General features: G+C 41.9%; 1 protein-coding gene across 1 annotated transcript in view; it reads right to left on the reverse strand.

Annotated features, from left to right (window-relative positions):
• WWC2 (WW and C2 domain containing 2) overlaps positions 1 to 22,697 on the reverse strand; it is a 171,084-nt gene that overhangs the window by 43,729 nt on the left and 104,658 nt on the right. Inside the window, exons 5-9 of the mRNA XM_065899867.1 lie at positions 13,153 to 13,232; positions 8,418 to 8,547; positions 5,214 to 5,360; positions 4,109 to 4,182; positions 10 to 252 (exon numbers count right to left, since the gene is read on the reverse strand). Coding sequence (XP_065755939.1) covers positions 10 to 252; positions 4,109 to 4,182; positions 5,214 to 5,360; positions 8,418 to 8,547; positions 13,153 to 13,232 — 674 coding nt within the window. The remainder of the gene's footprint in view (positions 1 to 9; positions 253 to 4,108; positions 4,183 to 5,213; positions 5,361 to 8,417; positions 8,548 to 13,152; positions 13,233 to 22,697) is intronic.

The following is a 22,697-nucleotide window of genomic DNA, read 5'->3' on the forward strand; positions in this document are numbered from 1 at the left end:
GGAACGCACCTCTCGGCCAGAGCTCGGCTGGGCGCCCCCCGGACCGACAGCAGCTCCTTCTCCAGCCGCTGCCTCTCGGCACCCAGGCTCTCCAGCTCGTCCGGGGTGCGCTTCTCTGGGGTGACGAACTGAAGCTCTTTCAGAAGTTCTTCTTTCTCGTTAATCAGCATCAGCTTCTCCTTCTCAATGTCCAGCGCCCCAGGCCAGGCCTCACTGTCCAGTTTCGACAGTTCGATTTTCAAGTTGGCCATACTAAAATAAAATAAGACAGAATGAAATAACAGCTGTGCACGTAGTCAGAAGCCCCAAGGAAGGGAAGACACAAGGCGGGCTACGGTCGGGACTAACCCCCCAGGGACGGGCGTGATGGCTGGAGTGAGGCTCCGGTCTGGTCCGGTCCGGTCCCTGGGCAGCGGCGGTCCCGGGGCAGCGGCAGCGGATGCTACACTTACTTCTTATCTGCCTCATCTATCCTCCCCACCATTAACATCTGAGTAAGCACACCTACCTACCGGAAAAAGGATGAAGGTCAAAGTACACAGAAGCTTAAAAAGCAGAGGGCCGTGGGCGGTCAGCCCTGACGTGTGCCTGCCTGTGTGAGGTGGCGGGAGGAACACCCGAGAGCTTCCTTTAAAGAATCTCTGGTAGGGCTTCCCTGGTGGCGCAGTGGTTGGGAGTCCGCCTGCCGATGCAGGGGACACGGGTTCGTGCCCCGGTCCGGGAAGATTCCACATGACGCGGAGCGGCTGGGCCCCTGAGCCATGGCCGCTGAGCCTGCGGGTCTGGAGCCTGTGCTCCGCAACGGGAGGGGCCACAGCGGTGAGAGGCCCACGTACCGAAAAAAAAAAAAGAATCTCTGGTAAATGATGCCGGAAGTGCATTATTCTAGATTTCGTTCCTCTGTGTAAAGATGCTGTCCCCAGGCTAGGCTGGCAGCAACTGGGGATCAGCCAATCAGGGAAGGAAGAGGGGAGAAAAGAGGGCAGGGGCTAGGTCACGCAGTACCACAGCCAAGTCCGTCCCTCAAGACTACAGCATCCCCAAGGAAAAGGGGGCAGGGCTCGGCTTCCCCCACCCACATTCTTCAGCTGTGCACCATGAACTCGCTTCCCGCTCAGGGTCTGCATGGAGTCTACAGCATACACGGGGCGCTCATGGGGCTGGCCCTGTACGCACGGCATTGGCCTGGCTCTCCTCTGAACACACTTACCAGCAGCACCCAGGGCCCACTGGAGTGACAACAGGTGCTGAAGCGACGGGGCTGGGAGGGGCGGGAGGAGGAAAACGCAGCAAAGGGAACCTTCACTGGTTTCATAATTTTGCTGACCCCAGATGTCACTGCTTCTAGAGCTTCGTACTCAATGGTCAAGTTAACTCCTGATTCAATAAGAATGACCACCCGAATCAAATAACTTGCTCTGTGGCGCTGTGAGGACGATCGGGATTGTTCACAAGGGAAATGCCACTTGGCTGTTTTGACCATAAGCACAAGATCAAGGTAAACTATGAACACAACTGATGTTGGCACGAAGAATCCATATTCCTATTAAAAAATGTTGCATGATTACTCTAGGTATTGTTACAGCGCACACTAGAAAAATGAAAAACAGAGAAGGGGGGACGTTTTCCTCCCCTTTCTGATGTAAAAAGCTGTAGAAGAGAAGAAAAAGGTGAACAAGAAATGTTGTCAGGGGACTTCCCTGGTGGCGCAGTGGTTAAGAATCTGCCTGTCAATGCAGGGGACGTGGGTTCGAGCCCTGGTCCGGGAAGATCCCACATGCCACGGAGCAGCTAAGCCCGTGCGCCACAACTACTGAGCCTGTACTCTACAGCCCGCGCACCACAACTACTGAGCCCACGTGCCACAACTACTGAAGCCCGCGCGCCTAGAGGCCGCACACCGCAACAAAGAGTAGCCCCCGCTCGCTGCAACTAGAGAAGGCACGCGTGCAGCAACGAAGACCCAACACAGCCATAAATAAATAAATAAATAAACCAAAACGAAACAAAAAATGTTGTCAGGACAAAAAGGGAAGTAGTTCCACGTTCTTCTGCCTGAAGTTTCTTGTTTGAGTTAAAAATAAAATTGCCATCTTAAACTGCATTGCACATACAATGTACTTCTGATTTTCACCCATCGCCTGCACTTATGATAGATGTGACATCAGCTACTCGTCAGCCTTAACCACAAAACCATAAACAACTGTCTCAACGTACTGGAAAATTAAGCAAGACATTATTAGCTTCATTAAGCACATAAAACAAAAGCTGGAGGAGAAAACAGGTTTCAGGAGAACACAACCTGCGTCTTATTCAGAATTGAGGAAGAAAAAGCGTTTTCAACATATGCATAAACCCTTGAGACTTACCTTCTCATCAGAATCGCTAGTAACTTTAAAATAAAACCCCCAATGGTAATAGAACAGCAATGCAACCAAATGGGAAAGAACTAATGTCTTAAGTTTTGATGTGGCTGAATTAACCGATTGAACTGACAGCAACGATGTAGTGAAGGAAAGAACAGCGTCTATTACTTGTGGGATCAGGCATTAGGTAGGTCTTGAATTTTATTTGGAAATAGCTTTCTGGGCAAGAAAACATGAAGGTTTCCGGGACCACCTAGGAGGAGAAGGGCTGTGTAAGCTCCACATGGAGCCAAAGTAAAGCAGAAGCTCAAGCTGGCCCAAGGGAAGTCACGTCAAACCCCAAGGGCCCCGGGGCATGAGGCCTGGTCCCCAAGATTAATTCTGAGTTATGGCCATTCTCCTTCAGAAAACCAGACACCAGAACACCAGATCCTGGCTTTGTTTACGTCAGAACCTAGGAGTTCTGGCAGCTCAGGAACTGGGCGTGCTTATAGCCAGAGGGCCCCAAACAGGCTTCCACATCACTGGGCCACAAATGCACAGAGCAATTCTCAGTCCTTACTGAGGGCAAAGCATCAGCCTGGCATGTGAGAAGCAGACAATACAGTAAACAAAATGTTTCCTACCCTCAAGCCATTTATAATCTACCTGGGAAATTTTATAGGCATTAAAATTAGCCGAGTGTAATGTTGCTCAGAGAGGCTAAGTGACCTGCTCAAGCTCACGTGGTTAATGATTCATGGAACAAAGCTTCGGGTTCTTTCAGTAAATCAAAGAACCAAGTAATATTAATATTAGTAACAGAGGCTACCCAGAGGCAAATATTATATTTAGGCAGATCAAATAGAGACTCTGTTAAAGCCAGACAACCTCTAAGAACTCTGGCCAGTGACTTTTAAATTCTCATCATCACCAATAATAATGGATATATTCCAGTATCCATCTTACGGGCTTCCTTGTGGTGGGAAGCCACGATGCTCCAGTATGTTCTCAGCCGAACTGTTCATGTTCATGATAATGCAGGTTTGTCACCCAATGCCTTCCTAAATAATAAAACAGCAGCATTTTTACACTCTTAAAAGGAAAATAATGGAATGTATCAGTATGACCCTCTCTCTCAGAACAAATTCAGTTCCTACATTATGACAACCAGCTGAGTCTGTCACCGAGGCAAGGACAGAGGAGTCTCCCAGGCCTTCCCCAGCAGAGTCACAAGGTAAGAAAAAGTTATCGAGGCAGGGCTGAAGAAGAATTGAGAGGGTCAAGGAGGGAAACACTCCCTGAAGTGAGTGACACAGCAGACAGCTCAGCATCCCCCAGGACGTCAGCAGGGGCTCTTCCCTTCAAGCCAAGGAAGATGCCTGAAGCTCTTTACCTTCAGACTCCTCAGCTGCTACCAAGCCCTGCACCTGAGCCACGGTACCACATTTCTATCTGAGAAACCAACCTCCGCACTTTGAATTGTGAGTAAGGAAGTACCATACAAGCTCAAAGCTTCTTCCTTCCAGAATGAAGGGGAAAGTTTCATTCCCGCCCTTCTCATTAACTCTCCTTGTTCTTCAGCTTTCGGGGGAGGGGACCCCGTAACCCTTATATTCTAAGATCTGAAGGGTGACCTGGGTAAGAACGGTGGCGAGCGCCCAGCAGACGTCCCTACGTGAGTAAAGATGAATTCTGGAAAAGGAAATCCGGGTGAGCCAGCTGACTACCCACTGACCGCTACCCAGCTCCCCTGCTGTTACCTTCTTTTGGCTTCTTCATACTGGAGGCTCAGCCTGACCTTTTCAGCCAAATTTGATCTACTTCTCACTCCGATCTAGTAAAAAACAAAAGGGAAAAAGTCAATTAACTCTGCAAATGAATGAAGTAAACTGCTTTTGTTTCTAGGAAGTGCAAGTAATTGCAAAGCTAAAGAAGATGGGAACACCAGTTTGAAAAGGCACTTACTTTATAGTCTCAGTAGGGACAAAACATTTCTTTTTAATACAAGCTTGTCTGTTTTTCAAAGACTTTAACGTCCTTTTCTCCACACATTAAATTCAAGATAAAAAATATCAGGTAAACGTTTCTGGTATCTAAGAGTTTATGAAGGGTGTACAGGTCAATAAAATTTATGAACTGGAACTAATTTCCTTGTCTCTATGAGCCAAAATTTCCATCATCTAACTTTCAAATGCATAAACATAAAATAAATTACTTCGAAAATTAATTTTTCAAACAGGTAAGCCCTACTGTTGATCTCTACCTGTTTTACTTTCATAGCACAGAATTCAAAGAAGCATAGAGAATACAAAAATAACTGGAACTTATTGAAAAGTAAATATCTACTAATGGTGTCCCAAAAGGTAGAATACAAACTGGTAATAATATTCAAGCCACATTAAATATTTTCAAATGCCAGGTATAAACCACCAATCAAATGTTTTAATATAATCAAGTTCAGATTTATAAAAACACATTTTTTGGTTAGTTTTTAAAGGCATATATTTGTTTCTCATTAGCCTTAATGCTTATTTGGAAGGACCTTAATGTCTAAGACTCTAAACTTCATAGGAAAAACTCAAAATTTTCATGTGTCTCTCGCCTTTCAATAGAGTCTCTGAATAAATACAGTATGAGAAAGTTTGAACAAAGCTATTCATATGGACAAATTCTGATATGCTTTGGCACCTAGGCAGAAAAGATAAGGCTAAGATTTTTAAATCCAGTCATATGAGTATGAAATGCTGAACGCACACAGCTGGAATCCGCACCACCTTCCTGGCCCCTGTTCCATTTGCCATCGGTATTGTAATCAGGGCCCGTCAGGACAGTGCCGGGACCAACCCTTCCACGTGGATAACTTACATCCCCGGAAATGCTTGTTTGTGATCCGGCATCCAGGGTCTGTCTGGAGAGAGATAAATGAGAGTTCACAGGACTGGATCTCAAGTCTGGCTCAGATCTGCCAATGCTCTGGTCCAAGTGAAACCGCTCCTGCAGCTTAGCAAGACTCTGTTCAGGAAATACAAAGTACTTCATAAAGCTGAACGTTTAAGAGCATGAAACCTCCCCACCAGGTAAAATTAAGCTAATCTCAATGGAAAAAACAACTACTTTATCTTAGTAGGTACTTATCACTTTAAATTCTTGAAAAAAATAAGAGTAGAATATAATTTTTGCACATACACACAGGACTTTGAAAATATGTAAGATCATATTAAACAGGTTATCTTATCTTTCCCAAGACAGCCTGGGAATTATTCACCCTGTGACTAATGGTATCTTTATATTTAATACATGCATTTCTTATTTTTAAAATTCTGTTAAAGAGAAGTCTATTTTAATAAGAACTACCCACTTTATGCAGTAGGAATTATGGAAGCATAGGACACCTAAAGCAGGCAAACTTCCTACCTAGAAGACTTCTGCAGTTGTGCCATTTGACATCTGCACAGGATCCAGGAGAGTATTTAGCTCACATAGATGTTAGAGATTAGGAAATGGAGGCCCAGAAGCCACAGTCACTAAGTACCTGTGCTGATGTTTGGTCTGGGAAAGTGCCTGATTACAAGTGAACGTGACTGGTGTCGGCACCCGGGTTTTCATAGAGTGAGTTTACTTTAGAGGGAGGATGTGAGTCAGTGAGAGTATTAAAAAGGAAAAAATTTAAATTGCTACCAAAGAACCCCCGTACAAAACACTAATAAAAATGTAAGAAGCTCATTACTATCAACTTTAAGAAGAGCCAGGATTTCATCCTGATATTTAAAATTCTCACGATAAGAAATTAGAAATATCAGAGATCTGATATTTTTTTTTACCTAACCTTCTCTATTTTCTTTCACCTAACCTTCTCTATTTTCTTTCAAAGGCATATTTATACAAAATGTATATGCATGAGGGATAAAACTTAAATGGTCACATCAAATAATATATTATAGAAAAGAATGAAGAAACCTCTTAGGGACTTTGGACAAGTCTTTTCTATTTTTTCATGCGAATGGTAAAAAGACGTATATTTTTCAAACCTATGACCATGCACTCAATCAATTTAGTAGGTCATGACTAGTATGTTTTTTGTTTGTTTGTTTGTTTTCGGTACGCGGGCCTCTCACTGTTGTGGCCTCTCCTGTTGCAGAGCACAGGCTCTGGACGCACAGGCTCAGCGGCCATGGCGCACGGGCCCAGCCGCTCCGCGGCATGTGGGATCTTCCTGGACCGGGGCACGAACCCGCGTCCCCTGCATCGGCAGGCTGACTCTCAACCACTGCGCCACCAGGGAAGCCCCAATGACTAGTATGTTTTTAAATGAAATAGAAGAGACTAGAAAGTAAAATCAAAGTATATTACTAGTATTAAAAGCAGGCATATTTCTGTGAAATTTGGTGTGTGTATCTATGGTTAAAGACATTTGTATTACTGGGTTTTGATGTAAAATATACGTATTTCTTACTCTGGGTCACAGTCAAAGAGGTTTAAAAGTCATAGAAGATAACTAACGTCCCTTTCTGCTCTACTGTTGATTCCTGTATTTATTAATTATTTTTTATATTTTAGTAATTAAAAAGGAATCTAGCTTTTAAATTTAATCTGGCCTATGTATAAATCCAAAGTTTACAGAAAGAATCAAAGAGGACCTGAAATTGCTAAATTATGAGGTTCCAATTTAACTCTGTTCAAGTTCCATTAACTTTTTTCAAAGGACTTATTTTGTGCTTTTCAGGAATGACTGATTTAATTGGCAGGATCATTGCAGAACAACAAAAAGTACATCCAAGTGAAGTTCTGTATGTGTTACACATTCGTTAGAACCACATATTCTAGAGCAAGACTGCCTGGGTTTGAACCTCAGTCCTGCCACTTACCTGCTGTGTGACTTTAACCAAGTAACAGCTTCTCCACACTGCTGTTTTCTTGTCTACGGGTTGAGGATAATAACAGAGCCTATCTTTAGGCTGTTGTGAGAATTAAATGAAGTATTTCTATGCAAGGCAGGCAGAAGACTGCCTGGCACAAAGTCAGTATTTTAAGTCAGTCTTTTCTATTTGATCGCTTCTTGCAAGTTATTTCAGAATTCCCCAAATGCAAAATTATATGGGTTCAACAATATTCACCCACATTCAGCCAGCATTTGGGAAACTGACGTGAAGTAGCTGAATTTGGTACTTAAATGCAGAGGTTCTGTTTACCACGGGCTCTAACATTTTTTGAAAGACACAGACTAAATCCTCACCCAGCTAGATAAAGAACTCCAAATATCTGAAATATTGCAAAGATTTCTCAGTGCTTGTGATAATTATGAGAGGGAAGGGAGGGAAGAGGAGGAAGAGATATCTCTTTAAAAAACTTGACTGTATCTGCTAAATATACATACTCAACATGCAGAATATCGATCGCTGAATGGTTGTTTTCTCTACACATAAGGCTGGGTCACTGGAGCTCAGACCCATAAGGTGAGAAGTGTACAGGTGTAACGAGGGGGTCTACTGCCATTAGCATCTCTCCCAGGGTGACTATACAGATGTCCCCCAGCTGGGTCAGCGTTCTCCCTGCCACCCCCAGCTAGCACCTCGGAATCTCCTGGGGTGGGGAATGGCTTTTCTAAGTTCCTCACACCCCTTCCCCCTCTCCTCAAGGCATCTCATCTACTTACTGACAGCAGGTGACATACCCTTTCTGTACCCTGGGCTGAGGATCACTGAGTTAGATAACCCTGCTTATCAGGGCGCCACATGAAGTTTGCAGTGAGTTACAGGGTACACCAAGATGCTAATCTCCTTAGATGGGCTCCAGGATCCAGCAGCCCCTGTCTCAAAGGTCATCCAAAGTCTGCCTTCAAATAAGCATATCAGAACCTTGGAACCAATCTGTTTTCTTCCAAGGCAGGTGGCTGGCTCAGTGCCTATAACAATCTCCTATGGGACCAAATTCCGTATGGATGGGGCAGAAGTGGGGTTTGTGTGGTGGTAAAGGGCCTTCCAGACTCCGATGGAGAACTTCTGCCTCAAGGAAAGCTTCTGAGGCCCAAGAAGGTAGCCGTGTGACTTGAAAAAATGTTCCAACACATACCTGCATCAGATCTTGTTTTTCTTTTTCTCCTGAGCTAATAGCCTTTCTGATAGACTTCAGTTCAGTTAGGATGGCTTTGGCTTCACTAAGTTCATAGCCACTCTGGCCTCCAGACATTTTTTTATCAATTCTGTTAAAAGAGGAAAGGAAAAAAGAAAAATCAAAGGATAACCGAATGTACAAGTTAAAGAGGTAGGAATTGGGTTTGGGGTTGTCTTAGTTGGCTAATTTTTACTACGTGACACACACACACCAGTTTCAAGCTGATGAAGCGCTCTCCTTTCTCTTCTGATCACTTGGAGCTGAGAGCCCTTCCCTCCCCCACTTCATCCCCCAGTCCACTGTAGTCACCTTCAGGCTCAGGCCTTTTGCTTTCAGTCTGTTTGGGTGATCCCACTGCTGGCTGAGCTCAAACCTCATCTCATGCTGATCCTGACAAAGGTTCAGGACACGGGGCAGCAGAAGGACAGAAATGCCAATAAACTGGGCGAGCACAGGAACCTCAGGATTCATCACTGCCACCTGATTTTACATGCTGCGATGTCTGTGCAAAACCTAGCACGGTGCCTACAGCTTGGTGACCTTTAATAAAGGGTAGTGATTTTTATTTATACTAGTGACTCTCCTGTAATATTTGGATTGCTTGGTTAGTTTCTTATTTCTTTTTAGATATATGAAATGTGTTCTTCTTTTACGACAGTTATGAGTCAAGATAAATTGCTCGCCTTGCTGAATGAGTTCAAATCTAGGAACAAGGGGGCAGCAGATGTGTTCATTTGTCCACCAACGTTGAATAAAGAGCTCCCCGATGAGCTTATTTACTGCCCCTGCAGATCTGCTCACCAAATGTCCTTACAGTTCATAGGGTCACCCTGTGTCAGAGGATTTCATGTAACCTAATCTTTGTGGTCGAAGGACCCAACCAAATTACCTAATTAAAAAAAAAAAACGGTTCAACATTTTCTTCACCATCACTCTCCTGGTTCTCCCCACCACCTATGCTGCCTGGGACTCATTAGGAAAGAACCTGGGCTTCCCTTCAGGGACACATGCCACATCTCTGCCCATCAGCCAACAACGCTGTTACATGCGTTCTCAGACATATCCTTGTCTTATTCACAGACTCTCCAGAGTTATGGCACCTATTAAATCACAGAAAACCGGCTCTGACCTAATTTGGTTTAAAACACTTAATAATTTGTATTTATTTCAACGTGAAGGGCATAGTCTGAAAAGTAGAAAGAAAAACTAACACAATTATTATCTTATTCACTCTTCCAAAGTTTACCCAAACAAGTGCAGTTTGTAGGTAACTTGATAACTAAAATGGTACTTGTAGATAACAAGTACCACTTTAGAAAATATTTTACGATGCTGAACAAATAATTAAAGTCTGAATGAACCCAAGAGAATAAAATTAATTTTATCATAAGGTCATTCTATAAAAAAGTATAACCAACGAAGTCACTGAATTCAAACATATATGCGTGCGCGTGCACACACATACACAGCGTATTCGTGACGGGAAGGGACCCTAGAGATTACCTAGTCATGTTTCTTCCAAAAAAAGAAACCGAGACCAGAAAGTCTACGCAAATTTAGCTTCTAAATTGCACACTCAGCTAAGCAACACAACTGTCCTCAACGCGGAAGACGTAGGCTTGGGGCTCTTATGGCTATTACGTTTAGAGTATTTGATAAGAACCCCAGAAGTAGTTTGAATATTGGTTGATTATATTTATTTCAGGAGGGCTTTATCAATGAAATTGTTGACACCCTTAAGTGTGTATCTACTCACTTAGTTGAGGCAAAAAGCTTATTTTAATAAGAAAAAGAATCTGTGAGGTTTCATGAAACAGCTAGTAATATAGGTATCTCAAACTGTCAAAGGCAGTTTCTAAAGCCCAAGTAATTTCTTCCGATTTGTATAAAACCTTCAGAATTTAATAGTAAAACAAATCTTTAATTCAGAAATCAACTTTGACATTTGAAAATAAAAGCCAGTGAGTAGTTTTCAGAAATAAACTTTAATATTGAAAAATAAAAGCAGGGCTACTTCATGACTGCTAATTTAAATGTCAGAGAGCTTTAAAAATAGATGAGAATTTCTCGGACAGCCGCTGCTCAATCAAATGTTAAATACGACAAGAACCACCTCCATGCAGCATTCGCCAGGGAACCCCTTTGGGTCTTTCTTTCCCCTTTTCCGAACATTTCTACTTTACTTTAACTATTGCTTTTGCCCTCTACCTCCACGTTTTTCCTTTTTCTCCTCCACTTTTCATCTCCCCCTTTTTCTCTCTTTTGACCCTAACTGACCATAAAATAAAGTATCGGCATAAGTTGCCGACTCTCTTTTTAAAAAACGAAGTACGTACTGTGCTTTTTGTTCTTGAGAAATACAATTTTACTTTCATCCCTTAAAAATTAAAGAAACATTGTTTTTGGTTTCTGGGTACCCTATAGTTAATTTTTTCCCTATATCTTACCATTTGCATGCCTTCCCTGGAAAATGTGTACCCCCTGAGCCAAACTTTCATAGATCCTGTATATACTCTTGGCTTGCTGGGTGTTTCAGCACTTTCCATTTTCCAGTTTTGAGTGAACACTGGAGGTGGCAAAGCGGAAATATGCTTCTCTTCCTGGCATCCACCTACACATAAGCTACACTATCGCTTAGGCCAAAGTCAGCTTTGGGACCACAGTCTGAAATGAATAACGTAAAGAATAAAACTACATTCATTCATTGCATCAAGTAAAATAAAAACTGGGGTTTAAATTACATCCTAATTCCAGATTCCACAACATTTTTCCATTTTATTGTGAATAAGTGAAACGTTACAGAATCCTGCAGTGGGGTTCTGTATAAATCTTTTCCTGAAATATATTTTGTCGTAACCCAAGTAAAAAGTCCCCTTATGGTACCAGGAATGCGGCTTCTTGAAAAGTATGGTCTCTGGGTTCAATCAATTATTATTCAATCTTCTAATAGTACGGTGTTGAACATCTGGATGAAAACAGCTTTATTTTGTCTATAGCTTTATTTTGATCTACGAGAGGAATCTGATGTTAGATATCCTATCTTTCTGCTCTTGGTTCAGCGGATTAGAATCACTGCAAGAGAAAGCCTGAATTTCTACAACAAATGTCTATTGTTTTCTTGTGGAATGTTATTGACAGATTCTTAAACATGCCTTGGATTCCTATAAAAATTGCTTGCAAGCAAACTGCTTTGAAACAATACAGCATTGTTACATCAATATAACAAAAACAGCAAGTTTGGCTAACCTTTAAACCCAGTGGTGAATGAGTTATAATTTCATGTGCCTTAAAAGTATGCAACGTGTGGCTAAACGCTTCGTGGTTCTCCCACCACAAAGCCCTCCGTTATGCTGATGTACAACTGACTAAATAATACATTTAGGTGATTCCAGGTCTGCTGAGTTTTTTGGGGCAGCTGAGGTTCTCTGAACAGGGCTGGACCTGAGAACCACATGGGGGTTTCACAGAATATGACTTGGGGTGGAGACAAGACACAGGGATTTTTAAGAGCTCCTCAGATTATTCCAATATGCAGTCAGGTTAGAGAACCACCAGGATGGGAGCATCTGAAAGAATATCATGGTCATGGTCATGATCACGTGAGGTGAGTGTCAAAAACAAAACTGATCCAGTAAACCAAATGTCTGAGATGAAAGTCATGTGGCTGGCTGGTGGTCAAGAGGAGTGACTGGGGCCCCAAAATATAACTCATCAACCAAACACACAGAACAATCAGCTTATGTGGCCTGGCCAGCGAACACGTGGGATCTTTAACGGGGTAACGCCTTGCTGCCTTGGATACTGCTAAGGGAGACAAGGAAGAACATGAGACCCGGCGATCAGGGAAGCCCCTATGAATCCTGCATTGCTACAGGGGGCACTGAACCGGGCAGCAAGGAGGAGGGAAGGGAAAAGCAGCTGGATGCCTTTCAAGGGATGATGTCTTCAACCCTCCCTGTGGTTGTGTGCTGGATGAACCATCGCTGCTTCCCTGCATCGGAGACCCTGGGGTGAGCACTGTGGGAGCTGGAAGGTCTTGGTGTGCCTGCTGGGGTTCAGTTAGTCTGGGCCTCGTCAGCAGAAGAGCAGTGGCTTCCAGGGGCTGGGAATGGGGCAGGGATTTCCAGATCCTGCTGTCATCTCCATTCTCATTTGACTCAGCTCAAGCTGGAGCCAGGGTCCAGCAGACTGCAGCATGGAGCAGGAAAGGGCAGAGGGAACACGGGAGCTGAGGCACTCACTCAGCCCCTCTGCAGACACCCCCGACTTGCTCCCTGAGATCAGACAGCATTAGGTCCCCCTGGGGCTGCCAGAGGCGGACAGGCCCCGAGCCCGGGGCTCAGCGGGCGCAGGCTTACAGAGCCCAGCCTCCGGAGAGAAGGGGGAGGCCCTTCCTGGGCTCGATCTCCTGGCTCTGCCTCAAACTGAGTGCAGGCTGGCGGGCCCAGAGACGAAGCTAAGTTTCTCACTTTGGTTTCCTTGGATCGCCAAAGATTAGTGAACATTTCACACCTATTCAAGGGTATAGATTTTCCCAAGATTTTTGCTTTTTTTTTTTTTGGTGAGGAGCTTTGCACTTCGTATTTTACTTCTCTTTGAGAAAACTCTTATGTAATCTATACTTCTATTTTCTTTGTATCGGTTCAGGGGCTTTGGATTATTCGAGAGTCAATTTCAGTATTTTCATACTCACTGTTTCAAGGTTGCAAAGCCTTGTTCTTTATAGAGCAATTCTTGCTTCATCTGTGACAGTTCTCGCTTCAGCTTTTTAACCTTTTGTGAGAAATCAATGTAAATATGAATGTTTGTAAGTAATCAGCAACACAGTTTAAAAAGGTAATCTTTTAGTAAACCATTAAACACAGCCACTAGTTTGACATTGACTCGACTAGTTTCTCCTGGACACAAGTTCTATGGAAGGCAGATTATCAGCGATGTGCATTACTACTCAAGTTTCCTCTCATCATAGGACGTAGCAACATTGCTATGAGCCAGACACCGCGACTGTCCGCGCTCTGTGATAAACAGCCACTACGGGGAGAGGCAGGATGGTCAGCCAGGGTCTCTCGGACTCTGCGCTTGCCCTTCCTTCGTGACTCTCCAGGACCCCTGGCCACCCCTCTGTTCCCCAAACAGGCCAGGCTGTTCCAGCCTCAGGGCTTCGGCATGTGCTGTTCCCCCGGCTAAAAGGCCCTCCCCTCAGCTCTTCACTGGCTGACTCCCTGTCACTCAGCCTCAGCTCCACGTTACCTTTGCAAACAGCACTTCTCTGGCCACTGCACCCAGGCCATTGGTCTGTTTTGTTTAGTTCGCAGCATTTTCCAAGAGTTGAAATTGTCTTTGTACTTGTTTCCTGTCTGTCCCCCATGGGAAAGTAAGAAGCATCACCCAGCTGTACCCCAAGCTTGTAAAATAAAACCAGGTGTACAGCAGGGGATCAATAAATATTTGTTGTCAAACTGATAAAAACTGCTCTCTTCCTGTTATCTTTGGTAATAAGAATACTAAGGTTTGGCAGGTCAGGAAAATGGCACAAGCCTGGTTTAGTCACAAACTGAAGGTATTCTCCTGGGTGTCAGAAACTTATTTCCATATAGTGAGTAATAGCCTTAAGTTTTAAGCACATCCTGTTGTATAGTATTTCCATGTGTTTTGCACTTTTACTTCCTATTTATTCTACCCATTCCACAAACACCTATTGATTCTGTGCAATGTGTCAAGTCCTGGGTCTGAAAGTATGAATGAAACAGACCTAATGCCCTTATGTGTCTTACAGGACAACGAGGGGGGCTGATATGGAGCAAATAATTGTCCAACGAAATAAATCTTTCCAACTGCCATAGGTGATATGAAAGAAAAGCACACGGTACTTCACGATCTAAAAGGGGGACGGGACCTAATTTAGCCTGAGGGGTTGAGGAGATGAGAGGGTTCGTGGGCTTCACTGATAGAAGGGGTCCCCACAGGGTAGAGCCTGTGGACAAACCCTAAACTGTGGGAGGGGAAACTCAGCAAGTCTCTGGGATTTAAAGAATGCTGTCACTGCTGGATTACAGAGGTGGCGTGTGGAATGAGGTGAGAATGCAAAAGGAGGCCTGATTACATAGAACCTGAAGCCATGCTGAGGATTTCTAAATCTCCTCCTAAGAACAATGAGAACCAAGGAGGGATTGTAAGGCATGAGCTGCTTTATGCTTCTAAAAGATCACTGGAGACTCTATGGTGCTTGCACCAGAGGGGCCCAAAGGGGCCATCCTGCCTTGCGTGCGGGCCGTGCTATAGGAAAAATCCATTTTAGAGGTAGAATCAACAGGACTTGGTGACGGACTCAATGTGGAGGGTGAGGAAGAAGATGTGTCAAAGATCACTTCCAAAATCCTGGGTATGTGAAGGTGATTTCCTGGGGAGGGGGAAAGATAAAGGGTTTTCTGTAAGACATTTATTTTTCTGACACCCATGGCACTTCAAGGCAAGTGGAATATGTGGACTTGAAGTGTCTAGGCTAGAGATATAAAATAAAGAGTCACTGACATAAGGATGCTGTTTTAAATGCACAAGAATAAATGAGATCAACTAGAGAGTGTGTACGGAGAAGGGAAAGCAGCTCAGGAACACCTTGGGCATCTGCATCGCTCACAGGTCAACGAGAGAGAGACAAAGTACATTGTGAAGCAGAGGCCAGAGAAGTCAGAGGAAAACAGAGAGCATCGTGGAACAGACGGGAAAAAAGTAAACGGGGGGACAAGGCCCTATGAGGAACCAAACGACAAAGACAAGGGCTGTTGTGACACATTTGTAGACCATGAGGCACGATATTTTGGATACAGTAATGTTCAATAATTTATCTGTTAAGTTAATCTGAAGGCTTACCAGTTTGTGCCCTAAGGCACTTACATTTTATTAGGGAGAAGGAAATAGAAAGAATTGTGTTGCAAGGCCCAATTCATAACTAAAAGAGAGGTACAAACAATGTTACTGGAACCCAAAGGAGGAGAGGACTACTTAGGCCAGGGGAGGAGGGCTGCCCTCAGAGAGAAGGATCTTGAAGGTGCTTTAATATACATGCATAGCAACAAGCTCACTCAGTGTCCAGTAAAGACATTTCAGTTTTAGTATCAGACTACCATCATGTCAGGAGCCATCAGTAACCGACAGCTCATTCCACATGTAATTCTACTTCTGACAGCACTCTCAAAAGCTGTTTACCAAAAAGACTAACATTTTTATTTAAAAATAACAACAGAAATCCAAAAATCAATAGTAACTGGGCTTTACCTTTGAAAACACAGTTGACAAAAAAAAAAAAACAATGGTACTATCAAGCCCTCTTGGAACAACTGAATTAAAACAATTAGTGTATCTCATGGTCATAAACTGGCACTCCATTTAAAATCATTTCGGCTGCGATGACATACCCATTTACTTTCTTTCAAAAATGATCATTGTAAATATAACTTTTGACAATTCAGACTCTTCTCTGCTTAAGTGATGTGAGATTTTATTGTATGTTGGGTGACAATGATAAAGGAGGCTAACACCTGTGTTTTCTTCCACATTATTTACTTTACCTACAGTTGGCTGAAAGCCACTGCTTTTATTTTGGGGAGTCTTCTGAGTGGATTACCTGAATGATTTTCAGCTGCCAAATATCAATGTGCATTTTATTTTGTTAAGGATGAAAAAGTTTGATTCTATTATAATGATAAGTGAAAACAGATACTACTATTTCCAACCCAACATTATTTCCGATTGTTTCTGGTTTTAAGAGTTTGGTCTTAACTGTTCAACACCCTTTCTTCTCAGAGAACCATTTGGCATCGTTAGCTATTGGAGGATCACTGTTTCTACTCTCATTCTCCAACCCACTTTCAAATGTAGGACACAGAACATGAAAACAAATGTCCTTAGATCCCAGCTAAGGGTTACGCTAATGCTGATTTGCACGTTTAGCACAATGTGGACTCTACTTGGAGGCAATAATAGTGAGAGCTAAAATGCCAAGCACTTCAGGTATTCCAGGCACTGTGCTTTCAACCCTCACAACTACTCTAGTAGATGGATACAGTTTTAATTCTTATTTTACAGGTGAGGAGTCTCAGACCTAAAGAGAATAAGTAAGTAATCTGCTGAAGGTTACCCTGCTACTGAGCAGCAGAGAGCGGTCTAGAACCCAGGAGAATGTTTTAAAACTACAGTTATAAAAGTTTTAGTTATTAATGGCATGATAATATATATAAGATCAAAGACAAACTAGAACTGTAGCAAAATGACCTCAATAAAATCTACGGCCCTTATTCTACCTTAGAAAGGTCAGTATTCTTTTTTTTTTTTTTTTTTTTTTTTGCGGTACGCGGGCCTCTCGCTGCTGTGGCCTCTCCCGTTGCGGAGCACAGGCTCCGGACGTGCAGGCTCAGCGGCCATGGCTCACGGGCCCAGCCGCTCCGCGGCATGTGGGATCTTCCCGGACCGGGGCACAAACCCGTGTCCCTTGCATCGGCAGGCGGACTCTCAACTACTGCGCCACCAGGGAAGCCCCACCACTATTCTTCTATCCCACCCAAGCTGAATATGTGAAGAGCCTCACAAGCCCTAGAGCCTGTTTTTGCCTTATATCAATACGCGGTGAACTTTCTGCAGCTGGATCCAACCATCTAGTTTTCCAGACCTATGTCTACGGCTCAAATCTCAAACCCGAGAGTCCCAAATCGGAGGCAGAGAGACCCATGACTTTTGCACATTCCCTGCCTTTTATACCCACTACACCAAAGCAACTGACATTTTGAATTGACTTTAAAGTTAGTTCTGAAATCCAGAAAGAGAGTGATTCAATGGGATAAGCACGACTGGAAATCATACAGCCTCTCACCATCTCTTACGACCCTAGTGTGTAATCAGTTTTCTTTTAAGAGAAGGAGAAACAAGATGGCAATGAAGGAAAAGTAAATTCCAGAACGTGTGGACCTTGGGAAGATCACAAGACAGGCAGGGTTCGGAAGTGTGCCCTAAACGTGACCCTTTGCAACATTAAAGTTACAATGATCACAATGACATTTTACTAACGACTACTGTCCCTTCTCACCACTCCCTCCGTCGTCTTGCCAGGAGCTCCCTAAGCAAAGCCGACAAAGGGCAGCTGTCATCTTGTTCTTCTGGAAATCCTTCAAATCACCACTGCTTCCACCTCACTAAAAATCCTCACCACCCGCCTCCTCTCTCAAGTCACCTTTAAAGAAAACGAGAAATCAGCTCCAGACCATCAGAGGATTAATAATAAAAACATGTTTGACTTTACTAAAGAATAGCGGGAAACAGAATCCCAGATGCTGTTAGGACCATTTGTGATGACTAATAAATGGATTCTGTCATCAGAAACGAGATGATTGAATATATGTTTTAAAATCCCAAACTTCTGTTTAACAACAGTGAAAAGGAAAAAACAAAAGCTACTGCGAAAAATATGAAACATTTTTGAAATATACTACCTTGAGATACAAATAATAGATAAAAATATGGAAGGTCAACTCTAGATCTCTTTCTGCTAAATAAACCAATAAGTCGCCATATAACCCAGAAATTCCGCTCCTAGGCATAAACCCAAGAGACATGAGAACTTATATCCACATAAACACCTGTGCAGGAATGTTTGTAGTGGTTCTATTTATCATCACTCAAAAGTGGAAACAACCCAAATACCCACCAACTGGTGAATGAATAAATGAAATGTGATGTATTTGTACAATGGAATATTATTTAGCAATGAAAAGAAATGAAGTACTGACACATGCTACAACATGGATGAACCTTGAAAGCAGTATGCCAAGTGAAAGAAGCTCACAAAAGACCACATATTGTATGATTCCATTTATACAAAATGTATAACAGAATAGGCAAATCTAGAGAGGAAGACAATAGATAGTCGTTGCTTGGGCTTTGGGGATAGAGGATATGGTTGTACAGAATGGGCAGTGACAGCTAATGGAGTACAGGGTTCCCTTTAGGGGACACAAAAATGTTCTAAAACTAGATTGTGATGATGGGGATACAACAATAAATATACTAAAACCCACTGAAGTGTACATTTTAAACAGGTGAACTGTGTGGTATGGGAATTAATTCTCAAAAAGCTGTTAAATTCAAAAAATAAATTGGCAAACAGAAATAGAAAAGGTAGAATGTCACCAAAAAAAAAAAATCACCTCTTAACAAAGACAAAATTGAAAATGATGGTATCATTATATATCACTTAAACTAGCAAAAAAAAATATTAATACAAATGATAAACACCTGGTCAAATGGCTTCTTATTTCAGATTAACATCTGAAGTCTACAGTGGTCCCCAAGGCCTATGAATTCTGTCTTCATCTCATTGTCTAGGTTACCTCTCTCACCTCCTCTCTTACTGCTCTCACTTTCTCTCTCCATATACTGTGGCCACATTTGACTTCTTATTGTTCTTTGAAGATCCCAGACCTTCTCTAACATCTGGACCTTTACACCGGCTCTTCCTCACCTAACTTCACCACCTCTGTCTAGCGTCTGCTCAAATGTCACCTTCTCAATGAGACTTACCCTAAATACTCTATACAAAACTACAGCCAGCTCTCCTTCTTCATCTCTCATGCCCTGTTATACAGCAATTATTTTTAGTTAGATTGATTTTTTAAAAAAACAAACCATGACTAGAAGCTGAATTTATCAGAATGCTTTCTCTGTATCAACTGGAATGATTAATGATTTCTGTTTACTGTTAGTGTAGTAAATAATTCATTTTCAAATCCTAGACTGTACATATCTAGGATAAGCCCAACTCGGTCCTGACAAACTATTTTTGAATGTTCCTGCATCTGGTTTACAATATTTTGCTTAGGATTTTTGTATCTAAGCTTATGAATATGGCTGGCTTATTTTTTCCCTCATATTATCTTGTCAGAATTTGGTTGTATTAGCCTAATCTTCAGAGTGTATCTGGAATTTCACTGATAGTAACAGGGCTGGTCAGATTCTTTCTTTCATCTGGAGTCATTTTTGGTCAACGATATCTTAGTAAGAACTTATTCATCTCATCTCAAAATTAAAATGTAAGAGTATAAATTTACTCAAAATGTCCTGCTATTTCTTAAGCATCTAGAGTTTTATCTCTTCATTCCTTGTATATTTTTGCTTGTTTCTTTTCTCTCTTATCAATCCTGACAGACACCTGTCAATTCTACTATTCCTTCAAAGAACTAAATTATGCTTTTGTTGATCTCCTCTATTATAGCCATGTTTCTTATTTAAATAATATCTTCCCTTAATTTTATTTCCCTTCATCAACTGTCTTCAGATTTATTCTGTTGTTCTTAGACTGAATTCACTGCTCATTAATTTTAAGACTTTCTTATTTTCTAGTATATGCATGCAAGGCTAAAAGTTTTTCTCCAATTCTCTTCTGACACTACTAACAGTATTAGCTAAACTACAGACTTTACTTGGATCCCCCAGGATCCGACCATGTTGTCTTTACTTGTCATGTTTCCCTAGACTCCTCCAATTTGTGACACTTCCTCAGTCTTTTCTCATCTTTAATGACCTGTTCGCTTTTGAATAGGTTAGATGTTTCATGAAGTGTACCTTGGGTTTGCTAGATGCTTTCTCATAATCAGACTGAGGTTATAGATTGGGAGGAAGAATATGACAGAGGTGATGTGTCCTTCTCATCGAATGATATCGGGGTACATGCCGTCAACCTGACATCACTGGTGAGGTTAAACTTAATCACTTAGTTATGGTAGCAAATACCTAGATTTCTTCACTTTAAATTTACTGTTTTTCCCTTTCCAAACTCTACTTGTTAGAAGATAATCACCAGGCCAGTCCATACTCAAGAAGAGAGGAGTATCAAAGATTAGTGGACATGTTAAAAATCACCAGAGTTAAGTAATACATATTTGTGGGGAGATACTGTGAGGCTACACAAATATCCCTTTTCTCAACGTTTTACTCACTAATTTTATCAAACAGCACCCATTATTATTTAGAAGTGTATGGTTCTCCTCCAAATTAAGTAGCCTCTAAGTTTTTTAAACTTAGGAGTATAACATACCTACAAAAAAGAAAAAAGAAAATCTTAAGTAGACCATTCAATAAATGAATGGTAAAACACCCATGGGAAGGTCAAAAGTTCAAGAAGTCCCAGAAGCCATTCCTGTGCCCCACCAAATTACTAACCTTTTCTTTCTCCCCAAAGTAACCACTATCCTGACTTCCGACCCTATAAGTGGTTTTGTCTTTGTTGAACTTTATATAAATGGAATCATACAGTATGTATTGTTTTATGTCTAGCTTCATTTATTCAACATGGTGTTGTAAGTAACTGTGCTCAATTATACTTGGGGCCCATATTTTAACACATTCATTGCCCTCTTTTTTCTTCTTAGTGAAGCATTTTGCCTTATAATCTACCTATTCCAAAATTAACAAAGCTATATTAGCTTTATTCTTTTTTTTTTTTTAATTTATTTTGGCTGCGCCAGGTCATAGCTGTGGCACACGGGATCTTCGTTGTGGCATGCGGGACCTTTAGTTGCAGCCCGTGGACTCTTAGTTGCAGCATGCATGTGGGATCTAGTTCCCTGACCAGGGATCGAACCCGGGCCTCCTGCATTGGGAGCACGGAGTCCTACCCAATGGACCACCAGGGAGGTCCCAATACTAGCTTTATTCTGACTAGAATTTGATTGTTGCATCTTTTTTACCCATCCTTTTATTTTTAACTCTTCTGTATCTTTGTTTCTGGTGTCTCTTATAAGCATCATATAGGTAGATTTTTCTTTCCAAAACCAGTCTGTAAATCTTTGTCTTTTAAACTAGAACATTTAATCCAATTACACTTATTTCTAATTATTTGGGTTTAATTTACCCATCTTACATTAAACTTTTCATTGGCTTGCCTTTTCTATTTTCTTCTCTCTTTTCCTGCTTTCTTTAGTATTTCCAATGGTGAAGAACTTCTGGTGCCATTAGTAACTTTCAAATTTTGTCTGAAAACATGTTTATCTCATTCATATGCATGAAAGATGTTTTCCTGTGTATAAAATTCTGGTTGATGGTTATTTTCTCTTAGAGCACTGAAAGTATTACATTATCATTTTCCTTTCATCATCACTATGGAATAGTCAGGAGTATCGCTCTAACTGTCAGACCTTTGCAAATAATCTTTTTTCCTTTGGCAGCTTTGAATTTTAACCATTATATGATTAATTTACAGAAGTTCTACTTAGTTCTTTTCCATATATCCTTGGTCATTTCACAGTCATAGTATCTTTCTTACTCATATTTTCAATTCCTTTTTTATTTCTTGACATATTAAACACCCATATTTTACATTCTGTATCTAAAATCAACAAAATCTGAAGCATTTGAAGACCTGATTCTATTGTCTGTTTTTTTCTGCTGGTTCTTACTGATGTGACCTTGTTTCTGTGTAAATTTGTGATTTTTGGCTATGAGTTTGTACCCTTAGAGCTCTACCTGTGGAAGGCACAGGTGCAGGTGTGTTCCTCCGAGAGGATATGCACTTCCAGGCAACTGGCAGCGCAGCCACCTGCCGCTGCCTAGATCTGCCACAGCTCGAAGTAAGTGTTTAGCTTGCAGTTTTTCAGACCTTCCAGGTAAGTGTGAACTCAGCCTGCAAACCCATATAAGGTGTGTCAGATGGTGATATGTTCAGAGGTCAGAATGGTTTCTCATTGTTTCTCCAAACAGGTCACTTTTCCTACTGCTTTCTGGTAGGTGATGGCAGTGGCAGGTATGTTGGGGTGGCAGGGTTGGAGGAGTTTAATCCTAGCTCCTCTCACACTGAGGGTTTGGTCCTTTTGGGTCTCAATTTTACGCAGTTGGGCTTTGTCTCCATGAGACGATGAAAAGAACACTATGGAAGGTGACGTTCACCCAGTGTGGTAAATTCTCTTAGGGAAAAGCAAGTTTTAGTGCTCTGTTATTGTTTTAAGTGTCTTGTGGCTAATTTAATTGAGTTTATGATTGAACTTCTCACATTTAAACTGCTGATCCATCTGGAATTAAAGGAAAAAGGTAAAGATTCACTTTCATTTCTTTTAAAATGGGCCAAGATATGTCCCAAGCATTCATGGAATAATCCATTTTTTCCTCAATGATATGGAGGGCTACTTTTATCACATTTTAAATTCGACAAGGTGTTTCTGCATATTCTTCAATATTCAGTTCCACTGATCTTCCATT

Source organism: Phocoena phocoena, chromosome 21 (assembly GCF_963924675.1).
Source record: "Phocoena phocoena chromosome 21, mPhoPho1.1, whole genome shotgun sequence".
NCBI lineage: Eukaryota > Metazoa > Chordata > Mammalia > Artiodactyla > Phocoenidae > Phocoena > Phocoena phocoena.